The 18,253-nt window shown below is 40.8% G+C and overlaps 1 protein-coding gene across 1 annotated transcript in view; it reads left to right on the top strand.

The window, feature by feature from the left end:
• Window positions 1-2,851: 2,851 nt before the first annotated feature.
• THEMIS (thymocyte selection associated) overlaps window positions 2,852-18,253 on the top strand; it is a 71,369-nt gene continuing 55,967 nt past the window's right edge. Inside the window, exons 1-2 of the mRNA XM_041470081.1 lie at window positions 2,852-2,942; window positions 16,515-16,673. Of these exons, the coding sequence (XP_041326015.1) occupies window positions 2,852-2,942; window positions 16,515-16,673 (250 nt within the window). The remainder of the gene's footprint in view (window positions 2,943-16,514; window positions 16,674-18,253) is intronic.

Raw genomic sequence — 18,253 nt, 5'->3', positions numbered from 1 at the left:
CATAACTTAGGACTGAAGCTAAGGTAAGGAGAGGTTTGTGATCTCTGTTCTTTCTGCATGGGAAGAATGGGATCAGATATTGCCTCCTCTCAGTGTAGTATACACAAATTTTCAGCAGCTTGTCCTAACTTCAATATTGAAACTTGGACAAAACAAAAGGAATTTTTTGTTAGTCAAGATCCTCCTAAGAATTTAGTCTGCAATATGAACACCTCCCCAAATGATCCCTTGTTACCAGCAGTCCATGATGACAATCTGATGATCTCTCAATCCGAGATCAAGGATGGTTAGGAGACAGCAAATTTTTTTTCTCTGCACTTGGCCTTACACATCAACTGGAAAATCTCCTGCAGAGCATTTGGAAGAAGAGTTCAGTGACTGTCATTTACCAGTCTCTGAGTTAGCAGATATGGGGACTCTTCTGGTAACAAATGACCAGTGGGTAACATTCCTGATTTAAATTTCAATTTCAGACAAGTTCATTTCTAGTTCCTTCCTTGCAGCTAAGATGGTTGATTTTGTTAGGTTATGTGGTAAAGGCTGGCTTCTGCACACACACACACAGAAGCACAGAGGAATAACAGTGGTTAGAGGAACTCCAGAGGTATTTCCAGGGTATTCCCAGGCACATTACAGAAGCTCTGAGCTCCAGAGCTGCTTGCAGACCCCAGTGGCAGCAGGATCAGAGGCCACTGGGTGAACTGCACCTAAGTTCAGCTGCTGGAGAGATCCCCACTGCACAAATACATATGTACATATTTCAGTAATACATCAATCAGCCAGAGAGGGGAACAGGATGAGGCCATTGGGGCTTGCTGGGGTTTGTCTGGCAGTGTATTTATGTGTATGGGTGCTGTATATGTCTGTGTGTCTGTGACTGTTGGAAACACATGCTGCTTCTTGGCCATGGGAGCAGCGTTGCAGTTGCCTTCTCCATGCTGTTGGGCTGCTGGATTCAGCAACATAAACCAGGTTTTGTTCTGAATTTTTCTTGCGTGAAATCTATGTCTGTTAGTGCATTTGCTTTGTTGGATTCAAGCAATTTCAAAAACATTTATTAATTTGTGTGCGTGTTTGCCATCCATGTTAAATGTTCTTTTGTGGTGTTGTTCCTGGCAGTCTTACCAAAGTGAAGAGCCAAATACAAGTGAATTGAGGAACTATAGAAACGACCTTAGGGGCTCTTTATCCAAAGATATCAAAACAATGTGTACAGGTAAAGACCAGCTGCTGGCATTGGCACAATACCTGACAGCCTTGGGAGCAAGAAAGTTGGCTTTGAATTGCTAGAGTTGCACAAAAAATCTTAAAAATACAAAGATGTCCCACTGAAATAACTGAAACCACTCACACATTTCTCTGCTTTGTGCTTGTAAGAACCAGCTTTTTACCATATGGGTCTTTTGGTTACCACTGAATACATGTGATTTCTCCACTTCTCTCTCAAATTACATTTGCATAATTTCAAATATGTTTCCTTGGGAGGGGAGAATAAGTAATGTATTGTATTAAAATAGTTGATGAGTTGTTGGCTGTGCATGTTCTCTAGGCTGGCTTCTACTCCTAGATTCAAAGCCCAGTTACTCCTCTTCCCTGTAGCACCTGCAGCACTAATGACCAGCAATAGTAAGTTCTGCACTTGGAGACTCCCCACTTATAAAATCTATTTCACATCTCTAGAGAAATATTTGTTAAGACCAAGTTAATAAACTTTTCAGACTCTATAGGTAGCCCAGCACCTCAAAGAGGTTCAAAGGCCAGTGCATACCCTTTAAGAATTTGAGACTTTTAATTGTAAAGTTTTTAATATGTGAATAATATTGTCTCCTGCAAAATATTATATATAGAGGAAATGAAGCTAGCAAGCTTTTTGAAAATAAATGGTTGATTATCTTGCTCACTATTTTGTCACAATATCATGCTTTCTACTTTCCCTGACCCCCAGAGACACAGGAGAGCATTGCAAAAAAACATCAAGTCACAGTCATATAGGTTTTCCTCATGATCTGAGTCTGCTGCTAATTTGCTATGGCCTTGTTCTTGAGAAGAGTCCTGCTAAAACAACAGTGCTTGATCAAGTCCACATTGGCAGAGCTGGGATCAGTGCTGGGGGTTTGTCACCAGTGCAGTCTGATTTTCACCTGGTACAGTCTCTTAAAATTCTTTCCTAGCTGAAACACCTCAAAATCAAATTCCTACGAATTGTTGGTGGTATAAGAAAATGTTGACTGTTTTGTGTAATACTACTGTGTTTAAATGTCCATTTAGAGGATGAAGTAATTTGTATTCTATCTGTATATCTTAAATCCAGATAAAATATTTAGGACAGCAGAGTGCTTAATCTCTTTTCTTCAAAGGCAATTTGGTTTTGAAGTGAAAAACCAAACTATTTTGCTTGTTCCAAGAGGGGGAAAGAAAAACCAACAAACCAACAACACCCTACCCAGATATGGTGGGTTTTTTCCCACTCTAGGCAGGGCTGATGTTCAGTATCTTCTTTTCACAGGGTCAATAACTATCACTGATGAAATTTTGTAGCAGATCCCCCTTTCCCCTTTGGAGCCCAGTACCTACAGCAATCTCCCATGTCTCCCAGCCTGGCAGAGAGCCTTGGCAGGTGTGGGTGCCAGAAGCAGCTGACGGGACCACCAACCGCCTCACCCCGCTCCAGCTGCACATATGGGAGGAAGCAGCCACAGAGGGAAGGAAGCAGAAGTACCTCCCCATGCCACTCCTCCCCTCTGCTGTGGAGCTTCTGAGCACAGCATGCACCCGGCTGAGAGTGTTGCTGCCTTGAGAACTTTTCACTGGTCTTTACGTGCCAAAGCCACATGCTGCAGTGCTGCAGACCATGGCCTCTACCCTGCAGAAGTTCATTCATTCTCTGGACCTCAGAGCCCTTCCCAGGGTCCTTCAAATCCAGTCAGGCATCTACTGTCAAGGTGAGCATCGAATATTTTCTGGCAGGGCTTTGAAAGCCTTTATTTGACATCAGGTCCGACTTCAGACTGGAATGTAGAATGTGGGGGATAAGGAAGGATGCTCATGGAGTTGTCTCCTAGTGTTTTCCCACCAGCTGAAGAATGAGTGTTTTATCAATAGCTTTGGAAATGCCTTTGGTGCAGTGTGCATTTGGTCTTCTCACTGGCAGTGAAAAAGAAACTAGTTAGCCCTCATCATATCCCAGAAAGAGTACTGGAATAAGACACGAATTTGCTTTGCACTTACACAGAGCCATAAATCCAGCAACTGCAAATCACCTCACAGAAGTTGATTTATTTAACTCATCTTGGACTTCTGGGGCTGCCATGAAGAGGTCTCTTCTGTCTCAGAAATAAAGAACCAGGGAGTCTGGAAAGTGACCATGAAGGATCATAAGATTTTCCTGAAATTCTGTCCTGTATTTGGGGGCACTTCTAGTGCGCAACAATGCAAAGGAGCTGGTTTGAGCTGGACAGGAGCAGCACAGGGGTAATATTTTACTGGGTTTTTCTGCCGCAGATCTATTTTTATGATGTTTTTAGTGCTCTGGTTGTACACAAAACACTCTTGAAAGGTGGTAAAGAGGCTTGCATTAGAGGGAAAAATCTGCTCTTGGTTTGGGCCTGGACTTTGTTCATTGATAGTGAAGACATCATGTCAAGCCCATGTATCAGTCTAGAAAAAGAAAAGTACTTCCATGCCACTGAGATGGAAAAACATGGGTTCAACTAATAAAACAGAGAGGGTTTCATGAAATGAACTGAAGTCTGCTTCAGCTTCAGCTTCAGCGAAACACCCACTTCGGGATCCACAACATCTATCTTTATTTACATCAATCTAAATATTTCCATGCTGCTCCATAGTAGGAGGGAGGAGGTGGTCAGAGTCTGACTGGCAATCAGTAGCTGTGGCCAGAGTGGGTGGTTTTTCCCTCCATGACAGCAGCCTCTTTGAGCAGAAAGGAAATGGGAACGGGCATACTGAATTTGTAATGGTAGAGTACTGTCCACGTGCTCCTGATTGCCCATCCTGCCTGCCCTGGAAACTACCTATGAATAATACTGATATATAGAAAAATGTTCTGGGAAATAAACTTAGCTAAAATTACCAGAAACTTTTGAAAATACTCTTATTCTGAACTTTGCTGTGTGGACTGTTCAAGTTTTATCTTTTAAACTGGTCCTGCAGCTGTGACAAATAGGTTTTTGATAAGAAAATTACAGCCTAAGTGATGAAGAGTAGAATTAAAACTAAAAAGGAGAAGATCACCTCCTTAAGCTGGAGTACCCACAGTATTCATCTCTTTTCACTGAGCTAGGAAGCAGAAGTAATACAAAAACCAATTTATATGCATTTTTACATGTAGATATGTGTACATATACATATATATGTGTATACAGGTGTACTCAAAATACTATGGGATGTGTGTGTATATATATAGATATATATATACAAAATGCTATGATAAAATGATGGTAGCCCAGCTGTCTGCAGGTTTCTGAGTTCCTACAGTCTGCATCCTACTGCTCAAGGATGGTAAAACTTATACCAGTACATTTTTGTAGCCAGAGTATTTCAGTTTGTGATTCTACATGCTGTCTAAACCCTTCAATTTTCCTGAGGAGAAAAACACTGGTGAGTAAGCACACAGACCATTCTGTAGCAATTCCTCACATGTGAAAGAAAAAGTCTATTTGCGCTGATTAGCCTTGGGAGGGGGTGGTATGTGCTCCAGAGACTGGAGAATATTAGCATTAAAAAGTGACCTCATACTGCTGTGGTGCTTTTTTGGTCTTCAGAAGCACTACCTCTTCCTATCCTCTGCTCCTGGTGGCTTCTCAGCTGTTCTCATACTTGTCCCACCAGTGCAGCAGCTGCAGCACCGACAGCCATGCACAAGTCTCTTGCTTATACAACAAGAAAGACTGATACATTCTGCCTGGCTCCTTGCCCTCAGAGTCATCATATCCCAAAAATACTTGCAAGTACCTAGGAACACCAATGTCTTGTAGTAGGCTTCTGTGGGATCCTCTTCTTCCTTGCTTCAGAGGAAGATTGAGATGCTCAAGACACTTGGTGCCTGACAGGTTTGCAGGATCTAGGGCTACAAAACGTCTTCTCAGGCCAGGCCCTCGCTCCCTTTCTCTCCCTCCTTCCCTGAGCTCTCTGTCTGTGTCAGATCTTTCCTGAATATTTTCCTTCCTTCTGTGTCTGGCAGCTGGGGTGGACACATTGTTCTGTGATTGCATTATGATTTATGTTACATTTTCTGTTGAAATACTAGTGCTTCCAAGAGAGTCTGGAGTAACTCCTGTTATATTGCTAAACAGGAGAACAGGCCACTTTGAGCACTTCAAGTTTCCATTAGGACAACCACTCTTTAGTCCTTCCTCAGGCAGATGCCTCTGCCTCTGCACCAACCTTTTTGATGTCTCTTACCCCATGCAGTACACCAGCAATCACAGTGTGGGTAACGGCAGGTCTATCGGCAGGGAATATGGGTTTATTGCTCTGGATGCTGGGACCAAATCTGAGCGTTTGTGCGCTGATTGTAATAGCTCCCAAATGGCTACACAGTCAGCCTGGTCAGCTAAGTGCTTTTGTGGAATGGGATTTCATAGGAATCTGTAACCATTCTCAGCATAACCTGCAGATAGTAAGGGAGAAGACCAATTGTTAAAGCATTACATGTGATCATTTGAAACTGATCAATCACCAGGGATACTTAATTTTCCTGTATAAGAATTTAAAATAGGAAGAATTTGTATATATGTAAATGTTAATGTATATTTCCCTCTTCAGAATCCCCCCACAAAAAGGGCAAGATTTCTTAACATAGTATAGGCAGGTACATAGAATGGCTAATGGAGTAAATAATGGTCTATTACATCCATTAGAGCTGTCACCTCAAAGCTGTAGCAGCCAACCAAAGAAGGCTACAGCAAAATGCTTGATAATAAGACAACAGAGTGTAATTGATTCACTGCTCTTCTCTGGTGCTCTGTGTGCTGTGGGGATTAAACTCTCCATTTACTCTGTTGGAAGCAGCATTTTCCACACACTGCACTTAGGTCTTATGATTTTGTGAATATAGGACTTGCAAACTAGCCTTACAGTTCCTGACAGATTTTCAGTACCTCTGGAAGCATAAGGAAAGTTTAATGCTTTGTGAGGATGGATGTTTTCCATGTGGTGAGGTATTTTTATTAGAAGCTGCAAAGTCAAGCTCCAGGGAGAGAGTGGGAATTTACTTGCCTATGGCAAGGTAACATCTCTGAAAGAATCCATTCTGCTTCTTTATCCATGTTGCACCAAATACAATTTAGGTCTCTCCTTTCAGACCCAAGCCTGCCTGCTACTGTTCCCAGTGGAAAGCAAGTAGAAAACATATGCTGTGTGCACTCATTCTACCATTAGTCTCTCTACTGGCCTGTAAAAAAAATTGTGCTTCTGCTGATACTACTGGAATGTGATGTATTTAACTGTAGTTCCCCAAATTGCAAATGGACAGACCTTTATAGACCCTGCTTCCATATGGAATACTTTCAGCTAGAAAAGCTCTGGGAAATTGAACTTTTGCTGTTGGTAGTGAATACTATGTTTTAGACACCTTTCTCAGGAAGTTCTCTTGCTGTTTCCCTCTCTGTTCTGGCCCTGAAGAAGAGGAAAGTGTTTTCTTTGAATGATATCAGTGATTTTCATGCTACACTTGGACTTTGGGGTTGGTGGAAACCTTACCAGTTTGCCTCTAGGCAGAATAGTCAAGGTTGGAGGTGCTTATTCACACTCCCATGTTTCTGTTCCACTTTGGCTCCAGCTGTGTGGGGCTGCATAGTCTGAGACCCAACCTGCAGCCATCACCTACCACTGTCTGACACTTTGCAAAGTCAGAAACGTGGGGTATTAGTAAGAGCTCTGAGTTCTTCCAAAATGCTTTTCATCATCATAGTCAAAAGTCCACACAGAAGCAGAGAAATTATTGTCATCCCTGGTTTGAAAACAGAAACACAGATGAAAGGAGATGCTGGTTCTGCTAATGCCAGGGATGCCTCTCAGGGCAGTTGCTTTGGACTCTGCAGTTGTAATGTCCTTGCTACAGAAACTGGACTGTTCTGTTGAATCTCTGAAGGGAATAGGAAAGATGATTATAAAATGAAAGCAAGTCTGCCAGATACAAATAACTTGGTAATCAACGCTGATTAGAAAGGAACTACAGTGGAGACTGAGGTACATGATAATTTAATAGCTCATTAAAATATGTTATTAAAAAATTAAATTGCTGAAACTCCATTGGGGACTGATTTGATTGATCAAATATCTTTCTTTGAACATTTTAGTAAATATTGATACTTAGTGAGGTAAGTACTGTCTGACCACTGATTTTTACAGATAGCATGCAAGTGTAGGCTTTCATTTTTATGTTGCAAAAATTATGTCTGTTTTAATACTAATATAATTATTTTATAGGTAATTGAATTTAATATTTTCCAGGTTTAATTTAACCAATGGCAAAACAGTAAAAAGTGCCAACTTTAATTGTAAAAAATTAAGAACCTCTCAAGGCACCTTTTCTGTTGGTGTTTGTTATTTGCTTACCCACAGTCTTCCCATTCTTGCCCCACCTAAACAAAGACATCAGTAATGGTATTCCCCCATTTCTTCAGGGGTAGGGACTTCCCAGAATATGGGGAGAGTTTGTAGCTCAGCTCTGTGGTTCAGTAATTTGAAACCAGCATGCGTGTTGTGTAAAATGAAGTTCCAGGACATACCCTCTTTTACAACAGGTCTGTGAAACACATCAGGAAATTCTGTGCTCCTTCTCTGAGGAGAAGGGAACTCTAAGGCAGCAGCCTCTGTCTCTGCAGGCTGGGTATGCAGTGAAGCAGTGTGTTGTAGCTGTGGTACTCCAGTCTCTGGGGTTCAGGAAAGTGCCAGATCTGTGCAGGGAGAAAATATAGAAAGAGGCAACTGTGGTACCCCACATGTACATCCTTGGTTAATGTCCTTCCAGACCCAAGGGATTTAAAGATTCTTAGAATTGACAGGTTGGGATTCCTCCTCTGGGCAGACGCTTGGTGCACTCTGACAGCTGCATGAGAGGCAGGGCCAAAAAAAAACCAAAAAAACCCTTTGGGTGAATTAGTTTCCATTTCAAAACTCATTTTGGTCAACTCTAAACAACATGACTCATGGTTCCTCTTGCTGACTGCGTATTCACATTCACTCGCTGTCTCTGCAGTTTCGGTTTCACTCTCTCTGCTTTGGTGACTGGAAAATGGCATCCTTCCAGCATGCATTTCTACAAGCCTTTCAGGGAAGTGATGGGCTCTGCTGACCATCAACAGAGTTCAAAAGATCTTGTTAACCCTCTTATTGTAGCTAGAAAAACTGAATGCAAAAGGAATCCTTATCGATCCCAACTCAGCTGCCCCGAGTCCTAATTTAGACAAGAAATATCTCTCAACACTAACAGTTCAGAAATGATCACGTAGGGTAGAACTTTTTTACTCTTTCTAAGCCAGCCTAGAGAGAACAAATCCTTCTCCCTTGTCAAGTATGATAAGCCAATGAGTTGATGAATGCTAAGATATGCAGTCTGTAATACGTACGACTAAAACAAGCAAACTGCCTCTTCAGGATTAATAAAACTACTTTTTCTTACAAAAAGCAACAAATAATTTAAACAGAGGCTGAGCATAAGACAGTTTTGATGAAGATAATTAAGACAGTATTTCTTAGAGGTGAAATATCATTAAAAATTATTATCATTCTCTGCATTTGCTGGGTGGATTCTCAGTGGAGTGCATGCCAAGGGAGAACTGCATGTGAAATTTGTGAAACTTGCGGTACAATGCTTTCACTTACTAATTTGTGTCCTTTTTTTTTAAGATAGAGAAGATTTTTAAAAGATAGATAAACATATCAAAACCTGGAAGGGTGGTTTCATTTGGATACATTTGTTTCTGTTCCTCTTGATTGAGCAAGTTGGAGCAAGAGCCTTAAGTACAGCCAAGAGTAACAAATAGTTTGGATTATTTTTTGTGGTCAGTAGTTGGAGCATATTAGTAAATCTTCTCTATTAATACAAACCACTGAAACTTTCCTGCACTTGTTCAAGCTGCTTCAAATGCCTGTTTTATTCTAAACAAGAAAGAAAGTGTTCTTCAGTTGAAGTGAGAACAAACCCTGACTTTTTTGGGTCAAATATTGCTCATTTTATTCATACTGCTGCCCTCAATGGAATGACTCATCCAGACACAGTGCGAAAAATCTGACCCTGGGTAGCTGGCACTCAGGGTGAAACTGATTTGAGGATCTCCTTTGAGGGGATTTTCTTTCTGTGACATTCAATTTTGGGCCTCCCCACGGATGCCACAGGACGTAGGAAGAATACCCAAATTGCTTGGTTTGTCTCAATGCAGGGGTTAACTCCTTGTCTTGTCTTGCTGAAGCTCCCTCAATGTGCTGGTGTCCTGTAGCAGAGAGCTCCCCAGCTGTCACTGCACTTGGGCTCCAGGGATGTGAGGAGGAGGAGGTCTGCAGCAGGAGGGGCCCTGTTTCCCTCCCCACAAACCTTTAAAAAGCCTATAAAAGTACCGAGATAATTTTCACAAACTCAGGCTCTGGAAAGACAAAGGAACAACTATGTTAAATTGCATAGGAGGAAAGATCCTGGGGTAAACATCCCACAATACACAAGCACATGAGCACACACTATTTCTGAGCTACAGGGCTTTTGTGACACAACTTTTTCTTCAAGTACCTGGTGATGTGTTCATGAAGGAATATGGCATTTGTCCAAGTCCACTATTTCTGGTTAGTTCCCTTGGACACACAGAAATGGCACAAGGGGCATCATGCTCTGATCTCAGTAGGGAAGATGCTTGAACAAGTTTCCAGTTCTGGACTGCACCTGTGAAGTGCTCAACACTGATCTGCTCCTGCAGCTCAGTTTGAGCAGCCTTCCTAAGCCTTGCCCAACAAAATGTAGTTTTCTGTTGAACATATATGTGAATAAACATATTAAATTCAAAGTAAATTAATGCTGTAAAGAAAATTAATAAATCTAAATAAATCATGAACAGCTATAACAGTGACTAATGCTGTTCAAAATCAGGTTGGGCATTGTCTTCACTGCTGTAGTAATTCTGACTCATTTGGGTAAACCCAAATAAAAGGTCAAAGGTGTTTCATTGGGAGCTGTGGTTTTACTTGCTCTTTCCATTATAGTGGGTGCTGCATGCACAAAACTCTGCTGCCACATGCAGTGTGTGAGCCTCTAGATAGAAGAGAATCAGAAGAATGCATTTAGCAAATAAAAAAGGCCATAAACTTATCAGGAAAGTAATAAATCAGAAACCTCAGAAGTAATTTTTTTTAAAGTCCATTATGATTGAAATGGCTTAAAGCACTTGACATTTAAAGTTTGAATTTATATGGCAAAAGATAAATCTTAACGGCTTTTGTTTTTTGATGGTTTTGTGCTGGCAAAAATCAGATCCTTCACAGCCTAAGTAGGTATGATCTAGCTAAGATGCATCTTTGCATCTTACCTAGAGTCTTTTGGAAGATTTGTGTCCTAAAATTATCAAACCTAAAGATTTTTGTTGCTTAGGACATGCTAAAGAGAGAAGAGTTTTTTGAAAGCCCAATAAGTTGCTCTGTCATTTGACAAAGGACCTTCCACTCAAATTCACATTGCCTTCATGACTCTGCCATCCTCGGGCCTCTGGAGCACCATGTGGGCATTGGGGAGCTGAGCTCACCTGCTCTCAGTGTGTGGCACCTTCTGGGGTTAGGGAGGGAGGGGTGGATAAAAGCCATACAGGTGTTCTATCCTGTTTGCAGCCACTCTCACGCCTGGGGTTAGAGAGAGAAGCTGGGGCACGCTTCCTTCTTTGTCTGTCATAGTGCATGATTTCCAGTCTCTTCCCTACAAGGCATTAGATTATTTGAGTTTAGTGGGGGAAATCCAGCAGACTGCTGAGCATCTTTGGTGCTCAGGAGGTATTTGACTGGAAAAAAAAGCCACCTAATATCTCCCCATCTGAAATTGTTTGCTTTTCCTTCTGCTTAATCAGAGTATAAAATGATTTAAATGATTAAGCAAAACTCTCCTCCTTAGAACTTTAAAATAGAACTCTTTTCTTGCCAAAGAGCATAAACTCTGAACAATTGGCTAGCCCTCAAATAATGCCCATAAAGAATGATACCCTTTTTTATTGACACTAATTATAGATCCATTATGCCCTTCATATTACTTTGAGAGCCTGCAGCAGCCTTAATAAAAATGTGATTTCAGCTGAGCTATGTTGTAGGGGAGAATGGACTATTGTAATTCTGGCTGAATGGCTGCACCAGGGCATAGAGCCTTTACGTGAAAGCAGAACCATTTCCCCAGCCCCTGAAACAGAGTCACCTCTGATAGTGAAGACAGCACCTATATGGGCAACTGATGACAAATTAATAGTGGAGAAAAGAGCACTGGGAAAAGGACACTGGGACAAAGTTCTACTCTTTCAGGAGATGTAGGGGGATCTTTCATCTCCCCACTAAGCAGCCAGGTTCCTGGTTCTTTGGATCTCCTTTCAAAGACTATTCAGCCTGCCAGCTGCAATGAATTCAGTGTGTTACTGAGACATGAAAGAGAAAATATTTTCCTTCAAAGATTCAAACTCATGGGACTAGGCAGTCAATGCCTACTGTTTGGCCTCCAAAGTAATCTGGTTTTGTTAGGAAAGAAGCTTGGTCTTTGTTAAAAAAAAGAAAAAAAAAGAAAATAAAAAATAATAAAAAAAGGAGGGGTGGGTACTTGGAAGTGTTTAGCAGCACCCTGTATCAGACAGGCTGAGACTGGGAGTCAGCCAGCCTGAGCTTGAGCTTCACCCCTGCTGAATAATCCTCTGTGCCACCTTAGTCAAGTCTTTTGTCTCCTTTGCATCGCTCTCCCTGGCCCTTCGTGCTAAAGTGCCCGGAGGCATTTGGCAGAAAGGAGCTCCACAGCAGTGATGTATTACTGCTGTTTACTGCCTGCCCTGATTGCGAGCCGTTTCTATCAGCATCAGTGAGGAGTTCACTCCTCGAGCAGTCACCAATGGAGCTCCAAGCTGCTGGCAAGAAAAAGGGACATATTACTGAGATATTTTATTATTTCACCTTGTATTATAAAATATTTATCTCAGTGGTACTGGCAGATACCCTGACATTAAGAATGATATCCTCCATATCAGGCATTCACTGTATTTATATTTTATATTGCTGTTTTTAATACAGAAGTGCTCTTCTTGTAGCTATAATGAGAAATAAATCAAATAAAGGGCTTATGTCAGGGACGATGGTGGTGTGGCTGTTTAACATTTTAGGAAAGATGGAGGGAAAAGATATTGAACCAAATGTGATGTTTGCTTTGATCTGATCACAGTGGTTGATAACACAGATTGTCAGACTGGAGATGAGCTTATGAAAGGATATAAATGTGGTTTTTATTGAACAAAGTAACATTTCAGAAAAGGTTTTTTCAAAGGCAACAAGCTCTTTAATTACAGCCTTCGGGGGCATTGTTTGATCACTGTAAATAAGCTGCTTTATTCTGGGTTCTGCTAAAATGTTGATTTGGGGGGTTTTTTGCATTCTATTGCATACCTCTTTCTCAAATCAAAAGATTCTGTTCTCAATGTTATTTGATTTACATTTTCAAAGAGTTTCATTTTCTTTGTGACTTGAGTGGGAAAAACAAAGTTATTGTTGTGCAACAACAAATAAATGTTTAAAAAGTGCATTTTAATTAAAATTTTATTTTTCAATATATCGTGTGAGGGGGTCTGCCTTACACAGCTGAAGTAAAATCTCTCAGGGTCACATTGTCACAAAGTGGGAATTTTCAAAATGTTTTAAGATTAATTATCATGGCTTCTAAAGGAAAAAGTACTCTTATTATCCTTTTTGAAAGCGATGCAGTTTCCCTGGCTCCCTTTTACCAGCACAAATATTTGCTGCAAGTGCCTAGGTAACATATTTCTTGTCTGAATGTAATCTTCATTGTATTATTCCAGGCAAACTGCCAAGCAAGGGCTAAAATCAGGGCCAAAGCAATCTAGTTGCAGACAAATATGTAATTAAAATCAATACTGTATGTGCAATCGTACCCCCAAAAATGTGGCTGGCAGATTTTAAATTTTACTTTTTTTTCTAAATCCTATTATTGATAAAAATGAGGCTTCTGCTATCATGGTCTCAGTCAGTTAGCAATCATTAACCCAACCTCTCACCCTCATAATCTTTCAACCTCTTGGCCTATTTCAAATAAATCTGGTAATATATGTTTTACTATTGATAAGCTGTTGAAAGTTGGTTTCTGACATCTTGGATGGAAAATGTGGTGGCATGCCTCCATTATTCCATGGTTATATGACCTATTCATCCAACTTCTCTTCTGCAAAAAAAAGTACTATCCTATGGTCCTTACTGGTGGTATTGCAAAGCATTTTGTTTGCCAGTGGATTATGTTCCCATGTTAATTTCTTTGATGGTAGGACAACGACCTCCCTTGATTTTAATTTTCTTAGGGGGTTTTGTGGAATCACTCTGTTGCAAATATAGACTGAAATAATCATTAAATATTCTTCAATAACAGTTTTTTGAGAGCTTTAGCCCCTTAACTGCTCAATTTAGTGGATGAGGGAAAGGCTGTGGATGTTGCCTACTCAGACTTCAGGAAAGCCTTTGGCACAGTCTTCCACAGCATTCTCTTGGGAAAGCTGGCAGCCCACAGCTTGGACAAGTGCACTCATCACTGGGTATAAAACTGGCTGGATGGCCAAGCCCAGGGAGTGGGGTGAAATAATAACAGGAAAGACATTGAGGTTCTGGAGCATGCCCTGAGAAGTAAAATGGAGCTGTGAAGGGGATGGAACATAAATCCTGTGAGGAGCAGCTGAGGGAGCTGGGGAATTTAAGCTTGGAGAAAACAAGGCTAAGAAAAGACCTTGTCATTCTCAAAAACTACCTAAAAGGAGGCTGTGGTGAGGTGAGAGTCATTCTCTTCCCCCAGGCAACCAGTGACATAACAAGGGAAAACGACCCCAAGTTGTGCCAGGGGAGGCTCATCTCAAATACTGGGAAAAAAATGTTCACTGAAAGAGTGAACCGGAGAGAAGCACCGGAACAGGCTGCCCAGGGAAATGGTGGAGTAACCACACCTGGAGTATTAAAAAAGTGAGTAGACATGGCACTTCATGATCTTATTAGCAGCAGCCAGAGTCCTGATGGGAGCTGTAGCAATTTCCAGAGACAGCTGAGTTAGTCTGTATTGAATTGCTAAGGGACTGAACAGAGCAAACAACTATGCACTATTTTTACAATAAGAAAACCAGATTGTTCTTCTTTGTTAAAGGGCAGCAGTTCTCTTGGTCTTCTGCTCAGTACCAAAATTGTTGAAAGCATGCATAAACAGCGTGTATCTTCACCTGGCACTGGTTGATATTTGTGTGGCACTATAATCCAGAATACCTCTGAGTTAGTCATCATCCTGGTTGTGCAGCAGGAAGCCGGCTGGGTGAGTTTGGAATTTAAGCACAGCAGGGACCTTAAGCCTGTATAGGGTCCTCAGCAAGGGAAGCCAGGGGATGTTGTCCCATCCAGCCTGTGAAAGGCATCTTCCAGATATTTTTTTACTTTATTTTTTTCAATCAAGATTCCTTCTGCAGAGCTTTAAAAACCTACATCTTCTTCAGGGAAGCTGAGGATTTTCTGGTGTCCATCTCAATTTTTGAGAGCATTGTATAAGCAACCAATAGGTTTGTCTGGACATCTATTCACAAAAGGGCACACTTACCCAGCTGTTCAGCTTTACTCTCCATCATTCTTCTGCTGTTTTATGGTGCTCTGTTGAGGCTTTGGGTAGGTTTAGGCTAAAACAAGAATAAGTTATGCTCAGGCTGGACTCCCAGTGACTTCTCTTGAGGTCTAGGAGATAGTCAAGCACTTGCCATTTGCAGGTGCTGCAGCAGAGTTAATAAATAGATCTAAGACTCAGTAAGAGATGCTTGTCAGTCCAGGCTATATTCAGGACTGGAATTGTTCTTGAATGAACACCAGGAAGATCAGTCAGCTAATAGTTGGGGTTTTTTGGTGTGACATCTGGGTGGAAAAAGAAAAAAGCTAAGCTGGTTTTTTTTTTCTTTTCTCCTCACCATCCCCACCCATTACAAGGAGAGATGTAAAGAGTGTTGCTCTTCAAGGAAGGGAGTTCTGCCAGCAAAAATGATATGTCAGTACTGGCCTTCTCAATTATTGATTGAAACTATGTAGCCAGAGGTCAGTTTTAAATATTTCTCATTGCTTGATACCATTCTGCTTACCTAGGTTAAAAAAAAAAAAAATTAAAAGTAAAAAGACAAGACTTTAAACTGAACAAGATATAACTAAGGGCTTAGAGCAGTTGTCTGAAGGAAAATCTGTCTTCTCAGAGGAGATAAAGCAAAGGGCAAAATTAACCCTGAGAACCCTCTGGGGAAGGAAAAATGGAAATGAGAAAGAAAGTATTTTAAGTAGCTGAACAATATTAGTAGGAGAGCAAATAAATACACTCACCAATGCATTGGGGTGGAAATGAAAACAGTGTTTCTCACCACAAGGGAAATGAAATTTTGAGATGAGATTTCAGGACAGGAATGTCCACATTGCTTCAGGACAGATCTTGGTTAGTTCTTGGGAGGAAATGCACAGAAGAATGGAAGTTAGTATTAAAGTCAACATTTCTGATGTTCTGTGTTCAATGCAATTCTATCTACAAATGGAACAATATGTGTTCACTGTATTGCCTTTATATATAATTAATTGATCCCATGCCCCAAAGCTTCTGCTAATCTCCTGCATAGACCAGGAGGAATTTTCCTTCTTCTTCATAGCTTGGCTTTTGAGTTTTTTGGATTTATTCTTCTCCCTGTACATCTGCTTCTGAAACAGTGAAGGTTGACCACAACTAGAATGGAGAAGGGAGGGAGGACTGGTTTTTGTGGGACAAGATACAGTTCCAGGTTTTCCTGAGGAAGTGCTGAAACACTTGGCTGGATTGCTTTGTTTCTTTTCTCAAAGTTCTGAACATGAGAGACAGAAAAGGAATTTTTTGCTGTCAGGCCTGAATCAATATGCTCATTTCAACATGGGACAGGGGTTGCCATTGTTAATTTGCCAGTTTTCCAATTTCTAGTACTTTCTTCAGGTCTTCTGTCACCACAGGAAGCTCAAATGCTGGTTGCACTTGGATGTCTCCTGTCGTCTCCCTGGGTACCTCAAGGGTCTATGGGTTTTTGTCTCCTGCTGTAGTCTGTTGTTTCCTATGGTATACGCTATGCCCTGTGCTGTGCAGAGGCACCTTTAGTGTCTGAGCTAATTAGGCTAATTATCACAAGATAAGTATTATTTCTTATATTTTAAGTATTATTTTTCTTTTCACTCAAAGAGGTAAAGACACATGACAAAGTGAGAAAAAGCTAAATAATGCTTTTCTTTCCTTTTGTATTTCTTTTCAGACTCCATCTATGAGACGTTTGGAAAAGAATTCTCCCTCTCAACAGAAGATGTCATTAAAGTTATTGGCTTCAAAATTAATAAACTCATAGCAAGTATCTGTGAGAATAATGAAGTCAGCCAGTTTCCAGCCAAAGTGGAATTACCACTAAATTTTCCTGGTATAGTATTTCACTAATACATGTTTTTGAGAAATTATATCCCTGAGTAATCACCTTTGTTCATTTTATTGATTTGCTATCTTGATTGATATTTGAGGTTACAACTCAGCTGTCAAGAATACAGTTTTATTAGATGATACAAGACACAGTCAACTAGTTTTTAAATTTCAACTCTTATAGTCCTTTCTCAAACCTGGATAGAAGTTATTAATATTATATGGTTTCGTGGTAATGCTTTCCACACTTGGAGTCCCTTGGTGTAAGAATTACAACAAAAATCTTTTCGTTTACTTATGACTTTGCCAAACCTTGTCTGAGCTGAAATCTACCTTGTTGTGTTCTTAAACTATAATGTATTTACCATTACTACATCTGTATTTTATTATTATGGGTACAAAATATTCTCAATACTTTGTTTTCAATACTGCTTTTGTTTTAATGATTTATTCCATGATGGCCAGAGTGGCTGCTCCATGCTTGGAAACAGGATTAGAGGGGAATGGATGTGTTTTTCTGCTTAAAAAGTCTCTCTTTAACTGTTCTGTAGAGAAATCCAAATATATTCATATTTTGGAGGATGGACTTGAAATTTGGCATGTGGTACTGACTTGTTACTTGAACCATATCTTCGCCTCTCCTTGTTGCCTTGTTAAGGAGAGCTGGTCAAGTACTGAACCCAGTACTAGTTCATCATGTGTCATATTTATTGATTTCTGAATTTGGCTCTCATCTCAGTTCCTCTACTGTTAGGGCCCAGCAGCACTGAGCAGGGAAGTGATTAAAGCACAGAGGGAGAAGTGTGTATCCCATGTGAGTATCCCAAGCGTGGGAAGTGGAGGAGACAAACTGCGTTAGGAAAATGGTAGAAAAAGTTTTGACGTCAGAGCAGGACAGAAGGATGAAGATTTTTTGTGCAAAGATCAGAGGCTGGAGGCAGGTGCAGGTGGTTTCAGCAGCACAGGAAAACCCCACCCACCCACAAGTTTGCAAGTAGGGCATTTAATACGCTGGGAGTGTTGCAGACAGCAGAGGTAATGGGAACCACTTGGTGAGAGGAGAGAAGCAAACTGGAAAGCTGCATGAGGAGGGCAGTGGGGGTGGGAGGCAGATTGGGGCAGAAGCTTTAGGACACCTGCATAAAGGAAACACTGGTACAGAGCACACACAGAACACAACAGACTTCAAGAGTCTGAGATCATGCCCAGGACTCGCTTTGGCCCTCAGTCTAGCTAATGGACTGAACGAGGCTACAGTTTTGTAAAAAAAAAAAAAAAAAAAACCACTCTAAATATTTAATTAGCACTGTGTTGTACTGAAAGCACATGGGAAATTAAATTGATGCTGCATTGGGAACATAATATGAGTGTTTTCTAGTGTTTGAGTGCTTGACTTAATAACCTCATTGATGCTCTTCTAAAGTCTTGCTGAGTATGCCAGAGTGTGCACGTGCATATATAGGGTTTAGGTTATGCCAGCATCCAAGCTGGGACATGCTTTTTCTGCAGAGGAAGACAAGACACACTTATTGAAACAAATAAAATGTAAAAGTCCATGGGAATGAAATATTTCATCTGAATTCT

The sequence above is a fragment of the Pyrgilauda ruficollis genome, unplaced genomic scaffold, assembly GCF_017590135.1.
Source record: "Pyrgilauda ruficollis isolate IOZ18807 unplaced genomic scaffold, ASM1759013v1 scaffold24, whole genome shotgun sequence".
In the NCBI taxonomy this organism is placed as follows: Eukaryota; Metazoa; Chordata; class Aves; order Passeriformes; family Passeridae; genus Pyrgilauda; species Pyrgilauda ruficollis.
Note: the sequence above shows the minus strand (reverse complement) of the source record. Positions and strands in the feature narration are given on the sequence as shown.